General features: G+C 43.6%; 1 protein-coding gene across 1 annotated transcript in view; it reads left to right on the top strand.

The window, feature by feature from the left end:
* The window catches only part of LOC143034225 (uncharacterized), a 12069-nt gene extending 11478 nt beyond the window's left edge, over window positions 1-591 (top strand). Inside the window, exon 4 of the mRNA XM_076200163.1 lies at window positions 517-591. Coding sequence (XP_076056278.1) covers window positions 517-591 — 75 coding nt within the window. The remainder of the gene's footprint in view (window positions 1-516) is intronic.
* Window positions 592-10000: the final 9409 nt, after the last annotated feature.

The following is a 10000-nucleotide window of genomic DNA, read 5'->3' as shown; positions in this document are numbered from 1 at the left end:
CATCGCTTAGGATCCAATGGGAAAGACAAAGGCCACATCATTATCATTCGCCAGGGAACGCGTTGTCTCGCTTAGACGCCGGCGCCAGTCCCCAGGGTCCCTCCGAGCAAGCTTCCATGCATACACCCTACCTTCCCACTCCAAACAAGTCTCCATAGGCTAGGTCGACTTGACCCAGACATGAATTCTGTAGACGTTCCTTGCGAACATACATACAGCTCACATAAAGGAGACAGAAGGCTCGATAAAGGTAATTAGAGGCCTCACGATGAAGTTGGTGATCGTTTGATATGACATGGAAAGGATTTTTTTTAATCGAGATTTACAAAAACACTGTCATTACCAAGGCGGGTACCACGGAGACAAATAAAATAAACCCCGGTCACACTATCACGATGGTCGTCAAATGTTGTGAATTTGAAAAGCTGGAAGACGACTTTGCTTACAGTATTCTAGACTTCCCTAAGGACAATTCAACAATGTGTCTAATATTCGTATAGGTTTCACGTCTCTTAGTTCGTCATTCAACGTCTCAATATACGACGCAAAGGTGATCTGACATTTGGAGAGTCGAAAAATAAGAGATTGTAACCTGAGTCGTTTTCGCTCAAACGAACACACTTGAGTGAGATGGGCCCCAGCTAGAATAAAAGGAAAGGTGCCTCCTGGGTACCCAAGGGCTCAGCTCATATTGATCACGTGCAGTAAAACAAGAGCCGATGGGTCTAGAGTTATGAGGAAGATGTTATGAGCATAGGGTGGTGGTGGGGACGACTTAATGAAATGTACCATTGCGGACATCCAGAACGACCGCATTATGTATGGGAACTGTGCATGTGTTATTTTCCACAATATATATCTGACATGTTTCTAAGTACATCACTTTCCTTATATAAAGAAATTCTCGTAAAGAATGTTGTCATGTAACGACACCGAAAGGAAAAAAATATGAACATTACAAAGGATTACAAAGGATTACAAAGGCGGAGCATGCTGACAAGAGACCTTTTGGTCCATAACTAGGTCAGATGCGAAAAAAAAATACATAAATGATAAAAAAAAATTATAAAATAAAATAAAAATTATAATAATAATAATAAATAAAATAAATAATACATAGGTATAGTTAAATGATAAACAAACAGGTAAATAGTAAATAATAATTCTGATACACATCCTCCTGGGTCAAGTTGTGTTGTCCGCAAGAATACGTTGGTGAAGAGAAGGCGTATGAGAACCAAGGAGAGACATATGGCCGAGAGCGGCCGCGGACATACTAGGTCTGGCGCCGACGGCGGCGGCCGCTGGATGCTGCGGTTGGCGGTGATGGCGGGAGACGCAACGAGCCGTGACGTGCGGAGAAGGAAAGGCGGTCGGGTGTCGCGGCGAGGTGGGGGAGCTCTCCGAGTGATGATGGGGAACGACGCAAAGCTGTTGATGGAGGCATTTTCTCGGAACCTGGGAAGCAGACACCATGGTGATGGCTGGCGAGGGAGGCGGCAAGAAAAAAGGTGAAGGGAGGAGGGAGAATGTGAGGAAGAAGTGGAGGAGGGGGAGGAAGAAGAAAAAGAGTAGAGGGAAAAGGAGAGGAGGAAGAGTAGGTGGAGGACGAAGTGAAGTAGCGAGGTAGAAGGAAGAGGAGGAGAAAGACACGGGGAAAGTGAGGAACAGGGAGAGGAGGAAGAATAGGACTAGATAAAAAAGAACGAGGAGAAGAGAGAGAGAGAATAATGACGTGAGGATAGAGGATGAAGAGAAGTGGAGGAACAGGAAGAGAAGGGAGAAGAGGAGGATGTGAGGAAGATGTGGATGAGAATGGCAAAGAAGATAAGGATGAAGGAAATGATAAGAAGGAGGAAAAGTAGAAGTGTATAAGGAGAAGAGGAAGAGCTAGAGGGGGACTTGGGGAGAGGGAAGATAAGGAGGAGGACGAAGGTAAGGAAGAAGAGGTGAAGGAGGCGGATGATGAAGAGAAGAAGAGTAAAAGGAAAAAAACAAGAAAGAGGAGTAGAAGGGAAAGGAGAAGGAGGAGGATGAAGAAGAGGTGAATGAGTGGATGATGAAGAGAAGGAAAAGAGTAGAAGAGAAAGACCAAGGAAGAGGAGTAGAAGGGAAAGGAGGAGGAAGAGGATGAAGAAGAGGAAAAAGAGATGAAGGAAGCGGATGATGAAGAGAAGAAAAGGAGAAGAAAAAGGCCAAGGAAGTAGAGGAGGAAGACCAAGAGGAAGAAGAGAATAAGAAGAAAAAGGACTAGGAAGAGGAGTAGAAGGAAAATGAGGTGGAGGAAAAAGAGGAGGTGATGGAGGAAAAAGAGGAGGAGGAGGAGGAGAAAGAGAAAGATTAATTTAAGGAGGGAAGAGATGGAGAAATGGGACGAAAGAGGAAGATGAGGAAGAAAAAAAAGAGGAAGAAAAAGAGAGAGGCAGAAAGAGGAAGAGGAAAAATATAGAAAAAAAGAAAAAAGAAAGAAGAGAGAAGGAGGAGAGAAACAGGAAAAAAGAAAAGAAAAAGGAAGAGGAAGAGGAAGAAGAAATGGAAGGGGAAGAGGAACAAGAAGAGGAAGAGTAAAAAGAAGGGAAAAAGAAAGAGGAATAAGAAGAAAGGGAAAAAGAAGTGAAAAAGGAAGAGGAATAAAAAGAGGAAGGGGAAGAAGAACAAGAAGAGGAAGAAGAAAAAGAGGAGAAAAAGGAAGAGGAACAAGAAGAGAACAAGGGAGAGGAAGAAGAAGAGTAAAAGGAAAAGGAAGAGGATGAAGAAGAGGAAGGAGAGAAAGAACAAGAAGAGGCAGAGGAAAGAGAAGAGAAGAAGACGAAGAGAAATGAAAAGAGGAGGATTAAAATCTGGGAAACAATTACACCGAAAGCACAAACAAATTGAGACGAAACAAAATCTCTGGTAATCCGAAAACAGTCGATGACAGAGGAAGGCGAGTCACACACAGCTGGGCTGAGGGAAAGACGAGGGGCGAAGAAAGAGGAGCTGGGAGAGGAGAAACAAGAAGAGAAGGAAGATGAGAAGAAAGAGGAGGGAGAGGGAGATAAGGAGGCAGGGAAGGAGAAGAGGGAGGAGGACGAGGAGGAGGAAGATGAGGAAGAGAAGGAAGAGGAAGGGGAGGAGGTAGAGTTGGAGAGGGAAGAGAAAAAGTAGTTAGAGGAGGAAAAAGGAGGTAAGATATAAGGAGGAAGAAGAGGGGAAAGAGGAAGAACAAAAATGAAGATGAGGAAGAGGAGGATGAGAAGGATGAAAAGGAGAAGGAGAAGGCGATGAGAGAAAATGGGGAGGAGGAGGAAGATAAGGAAGACGGTGGAGAACCTTGAGGAGGAAACGGTGGACGAAAACCTTCATGGAAGAGAAGAGGAGGATGAGGAGACGGTGGACGAGCATCTTCGTGGAGTAGAAGAAGAGGAGGAGGAGGAGAAGGAGATGAGAAAAGATGAAGAAGAGGAGGAGGAGGATCACCACGATATTCAAAAGTGCTCAAGGACACAGTTTGGAAAGTGGTGTGGAGTTCTCGAAAGATGGAGTTACAAAACTCTGTGGAGGAAGGATACTCCATGGCGGAACAATACTACATGGAGTGTTTGGATGCATGAAGAGGCTTCTGGGAGTTGGTGACTGTCTGGAGTTTCCAGAGGTGAAAGGTGAGGACCAGAAGTCCAATGGAGGGTCTCATCAGAGATCAAAGATTCACTTTCGATTTAACGTCGCGAACTTCCTCCTCCCCCCACTATCAGGAGGCCAGGACAGTGCCCCTTACAGAGGGCTTTGTAGAGTGGAATTTGATGGACCATGCCCTTGGTCCAACTCGCTTGCGGAGAGACGAACCCACGTCACCATGACCTCCGTCGCAAGTAGCGACGCTCTAACCCGCTAGGTCAGTGAGCATAAAATATAAATGAAAGAAATAAAGAAAAATAAACGCGAAGAAAAAACGTGTTTGAAAAGGAAGGAAATAAAGAAAAAGAAACTGAATGAAGGAGATTGGAAATAAAAAGAGAAAAGGACAAGAAAACCATTGGGAACAAAAAGAGAGAAACAACAACAACAACAACAACAGTGGTACCCGGTAAAGTGTGGTGAAGTGTTGGTCATAACACACCAAGTCGGTATGAATGCAAAACCTCTTCGACATCTTTGAATGATGATGATGAAGGTGGTGACGCTGACGACCAGGATGACGGAGACAACACCAATGATGATGATATGATAATGATGATGGTGGTGGTGGTGATAATGATAACGATGATGACATTGATGACGGTGATATTGATGATGGTGGTGGTGATGATGATGATGATATTGATGATGATGATGATGATATTGATGACGATGGTGATAATAATAATGATGATGATATTGATGACGGTAATGATGACGATGATATTGATGATGATGATGATATTGATGACGATGGTGATAATAATAATGATATTGATGACGGTAATGATGATGATGATATTGATGACGATGGTGATAATAATTATGCTAAAAATAACATAACAATCCCGATCCAATATCACACGAAAGGCATTCCTCTGTGTATTTCCCTGTGAATGTTCGAGCTGATTATCCCATTTAGGCCAAATATTACAATATGTACAATCGAACGGGACACTAAACTTGCAGATGGCGTTTGCCTATGTACGCTGGGGCTAGATGGCTTAAATGAGACTTCCCCACATTGGTCATCCAGTATAGTCTTTCCACGTTCAAACATTAATTCCCCATCTCTTAAGAACATAAGAATGGAGAAGACTGCAAGAGACCATAAGGCCTACCCTAGGGAGTTCCATATTTCTCACCATCTTTCATACCTATCCATGAATTTATCTGATCTTTTTATAATACAACTCATTTTTTCAGCGATCTCGACATGGGTGCTAAACCTATTCCAATCGTTAACCATTCTCTTGGTAAACTAGTTCTTGCCTGTTTCCTTCTTAAATCCCCATTTCTTCTAATTACGTGGACAGGGCCATACACACACACACACACACACACACACACACACACACACACACACACACACACACAGAGCCTAAGGCGTTATCACACTGGGCTATTTTTCCTTCAACCTCCGATTAATCGGCGGTACCGCCCACCTCCAGGACTTATTCCGCCGTTAAATCACTAGAGAAAAACTATTTTGTTTTCTCAACAGTTGGCATAGAATGTCATTTGATATACTGGAGGAAAATTATTTTCCTCTAATATATCAGAAGCCTTCCCGAAAGCTGCGGGATGCAAATTAGCTCCAACAGTCGAAGGAAAATTAGTTGTTTTTACTCGTCCCAGCTCGTTTGTAAGTTGGTCAATGTTGGGATCGGGTATTGGGGTAAGTTCTTGCATACAGTGATGTTCAACCGAATGTATTGTCAGCCGAGTGCAGTTCCGCCCGTGAGCAGTTCAGCTGAAGAGCAGCTCCGGCCGAGAGCAGTTCCAGCCGAGAGTAGTTCTGCCCGAGAACAGTTCCGCTCAAGAGCAGTTCTGCTCAGGAGTAGTTCCGGCCGAGAGTAGCTCCGGCCGAGAGCAGATCCGGCCGAGAGCAGTTCCAGCCGAGAGTAGTTCCGCTCAAGAGCAGTTCTGCTCAAGAGTAGTTCCGGCCGAGAGCAGCTCCGGCCGAGAGCAGTTCCGGCCGAGAGCAGTTCCGGCCGAGAGCAGCTCCGGCCGAGAGCAGTTCCGGCCGAGAGCAGTTCCGGCCGAGAGCAGTTCCAGCCGAGAGTAGTTCCGCTCAATAGCAGTTCTGCTCAAGAGTAGTTCCGGCCGAGAGCAGGTCCGGCCGAGAGCAGTTCCGGCCGAGAGCAGTTCCAGCCGAGAGCAGTTGCGGCCGAGAGCAGCTGCGCCCGAGAGCAGTTCCGGCCGCTGTATGCAGACTCGGCTCGGCACGCATGCCATTGTCAGTGTTTGCCCTTAGTAGTGAAACCCTTTCTCCCTCCTCCACCGCTTTCAACTTGAAGCCCATTTTGTGTGTAGCTAACATGATAAATAACCTATTACTAGGTACCTGGCCTTTCACCAATCGTATACGACGTTCCATCCTCCCAAACACCTCCATTTTTTTTTCATACTCATGCGCACGTAAAGAAAATTTACATCACCATTGATGATGATGATGATTATGATGATGATGACGATGACGATGACGACGATTACGATGATAATGACGATGATGATGACTACGACGTTGGTAGTGACGATGATGATAATAAAGATGATAATGATGCATGGGGATCGATGGGGTGAATGGGGAGAGGGGATATTAGACGAGAGTTTCGAATAAACAGGATGAAAGAGGGGAAGGGAGGGTGAGGGGTGAGGAGGGAGAAACAGGTCATAGCGTTCTCAAAGCGAGAGAGGGGAGAGGGTAGAGAGAAGTGAGGGGATCACATAGAAACCCGTGGCAGTAAGAAAGAGAGGAGTTTGAGAGGAGGGGGAAGGGAGACGTGAAAGGAAGGAGCTAAAATTTATGAATCGAAAGGAGGGAGGAATTGGAAAGGGACTGGAAGTAAAAGGGAGGAGGAGGAGGAGGGAGGGAGGGTGAGGGTAAATAGGGAAAAGGAACTTGAAGGCAATTGGGAGGGGACTGGAGGTAAAAAGGAAGGGGAAGGAAGGGAGGGAGTGTTGAATAAGGGAAGGGAAGTTGAAGGGGAAGGGAAAAATGTCGAGAGGGAAGGAGCGAGGGAAGAAATTGGGGAATCCAGCGATCAAGGAGAGAAGAATTATTGAATAAGGTTTGGTTTGGGATTGAGAAGAGGAGAGGAGGAATGGAGTAGGGGGTGGTTATGGAGGAGATGAGAGGATTCGTAGGGGGAACTGGAACAATCAGTGCAATTAGAAGAAGGAAAGAGCAGAAGAAGATGGATAAAAGAAAATGGGAGGAGAAGAGAAGAGGAAGGAAGGAAAGTGCCCAGTCTTTTCGTAGCGGTTTTTTTTTTATATAATAAAGAAAGGGAAAGTGAGAGAACTAGATACTGTTGGTTATTATTATAATTTCATTGTCAACAGCCTAAGTTGTCAAGATTGGCGAGGTAGGTCACCTGTTCTGGGTTGTGCAAGTCTGTTACTGGACATGGAGCTCCTGTCACGTTACACTCATTCAGGATGTGTCCAAGGGTCTGTTTTTGACCGCATAGACAAAGATCTGAGTCAGAGATATTGGTGAGACTGCAGAAGATAAAGGAAGGATAGGCAAGGAGGAGGAGAGGGAGACGGAGGAGGAGGAAGAGGAGGAGGAGAAAAAAGAACAAGAAGAGGAAAGAAGAAGAAGAAAAGAAGAAGAAAGAAGGGAAAAAGAAGAAAGAAGAGAAAAAAGAAGAAAAGAGAAAAAGAAAAAGAAAAAGAAGAGAAAAAGAAAGAGAAAGAAGAAGAAAAAAAAAGAAAAAAGAGAAAAAAGAAAAAGAAGAAGAGAAAAAGAAAAAGAAGAGGAGGAGGAAGAGGAGGAATAACGAGGGAAAGACGGTAGAATGTTATGCAAAGAAATAGATAAGAAGGGGGATGGAAGGGGAAATGTGTAACAAGGAAAGGATCCTCCCCCAAGTGAAAACAAAAAGATATAAACACACAACACATAATGACATAGAAGGGAAGGGGAACTGGGGGAAAGGGCAAAGTTAGCGAGGAGAGGAGAAAATGACGCACAATAAAAGAGAGAAGAGAAACGATGAAGGAAAAATTGAAGAACGAAGAGAAGGAGGATAAGAGGAGGTTTATAAGATGGATGGTTAAAAGGAAATGGAAGAGAAAAGAGGGAAGAGAAACAACAGGAAAATGAATTTTGATCAGATGCAAGATTCAAAATACATCTTGGATAAAATCCTAGGCAAGATTATTTAGCACCTGTCATTCTTTATTTTTATTCGTTCAATTTCACTGTTTTGGTATTTTGCGTTTTTTTCTTTCTGCGTCCGACAGCGTTGCGGGTTTGAAAGCCTTTTGCTTTTGTTATTGTAAACCGTTGTACCAATTATAGTTGGAAAAAAAATTCCCTGGTCACGTGGGTTGGGAAACGAATTCTCGTTGCCATGGTGGGAGGGGCTAAGGGGGGAGGGGGAGGGGGTAGGGGGAAAGGCGCAATCTAAGAATAGATTCTCCATTGTAAGAAAGTTGGAAGGACGAGGGCAATAGAAGAAAGTGACGCAGAGGAAGAAAATAGTAGAGGTTGGATTGGCAAGGCATAGAGCTAAAGAGGGAGAGGAGAGAGAGAGACAGAGAGAGAGAGAGAAAGTGAGGAAGGCGAGAGAGAGAGATGGAGATAAAGACCAAGAAACAGAAACAGAGGGAGAGAGAGAGAGAGAGAGAGAGGGAGAGAGAGAGAGAGAGAGAGAGAGAGAGAGAGAGGAGAGAGAGAGAAAGAGAGAATAAGGCAAAGAGAAAGAGAGACAGAGAGAGGGATAATTCTCTTTTATTTATTTTTTCGTGGAGATAAAGACCAAGAAACAGGGGAGAGAGAGAGAGAGAGAGAGAAAGAGGGAGAAAGAGAGAGAGAGAGAGAGAGAGAGAGGAGAGAGAGAGAGAAAGAAAGAGAGAAAGAGAGAGAGAGAGGGATAATTCTCTTTTATTTATTTTTTCGTGACTCTAACTCCCTCTTTAGCAGCGAGGGAGTTAGGGAGTCGGTGAGGCGGGTGTCGTCACATTGACAGAGCAATCCGACCCCAGTGACGCCTTGAATCGAACGCTCTACGAACGTCCTCGGATGAGAAAACGCAAGAAAAAGGTCCAAAAATAGAAATCGATCAATTCATGAATATCTAAGAAAATGAATGAAATAATGAAAGAAATTGACGAATAAATGAATAAATAAGTATATGAATAATGAAATTAATGAGTAGATAAATTAATAGATAAGGAAATAAATTAAAGAATATATAAGAAATAATTAAAATAGATAAACTAATAGTTTAATAAACAAATTGATGAATAAAGAATATAAATAGAAAATATATATGTTAATGAATATGTGAATTTATAAATAGGTAAAAACATAATATTGAAACGTAATTAATGAAGAATAGATAGAAATAAGTATATAAATAAATAGGTAAACAAAGAAATAGATAATAATTATATGAATGAATAGACTGATAAATACATGAATAAATAAATAGGTAAGAGAACAAATTAAGAAAAAAAAAATCGTCACTGGAAGGAGAAACGGTTGAAAGCGACAATACGCTTCTCGGGAAAGAAGAGGTGAGGAAACTTGAGACCAAAGTGAAGCGAAAAAGAAATAAAGAAAAAACAGTATGTGTAGATGATACGAATAGATTTATAAACGATGTATAAGTATGAGAGAAAGAGAGAAAAGAGGGAAGAGAGAGTGAGAGGGGAGAGGTAGGAAGGGAGAGATAGAGAGAGAAAAAGAGAGAGAAGGGGGAAATGGAGAGATTGAGGAGAGAGGGAGGGAGGGAGAGTGAGACAGAGGGAGGGAGGGAGGGAGAGTGAGACAGAGGGAGGGAGAGGGGGGAGGGGAAGAGGGAGAGAGAGATGGAGGGAGGGTGAGAGAAGAGGGGGAAAGAGAGAGAGAGAGGAGGGGGAGAGGGAGAGAGAGATGGAGGGAAAGCGAGAGGAGGGGGAGAGGGAGAGAGAGAGGGGGAAGTAGGGATAGAGAGAGAGAGAGAGAGAGAAAGAGAGAAAAGACTTGGAAAGAGCTAGAGGGAGACGATGCAACGTGTCAAGAATAGCTGCCTGCATGCGAGGAAGGGGAAGCCTGATAGCAGGAATATGCAGCAGAAGAGAAAAGATGAGAGGAAGGTAAAGGAGAGGGAAGGCAGAGAGAAGACGAAATAATGGAAAGAGAAACGAAAAATGAAAGCGAAGATAGAAAGAAGGAGAATAAAATAGGCGCAAAAGAGAAGGAAAGACGAAAGGAAGAGAAGAGGGGAGAAGAGATCAGACGAAGTGTTAGAAATTACAAAAGGAAGACGTACTGTTTGCTCTACAAAGTATGAAAAGAGGGATGATGGTATGTCGATGGTATATACCTTGGGAAGGTGGTATGTTG

The sequence above is a fragment of the Oratosquilla oratoria genome, chromosome 17 (assembly GCF_046742065.1).
Source record: "Oratosquilla oratoria isolate Oo_2021 chromosome 17, ASM4674206v1, whole genome shotgun sequence".
In the NCBI taxonomy this organism is placed as follows: Eukaryota; Metazoa; Arthropoda; class Malacostraca; order Stomatopoda; family Squillidae; genus Oratosquilla; species Oratosquilla oratoria.
The sequence above is the reverse complement of the archived record's forward strand: the minus strand, read 5'-3'. Positions and strand labels throughout refer to the sequence as shown.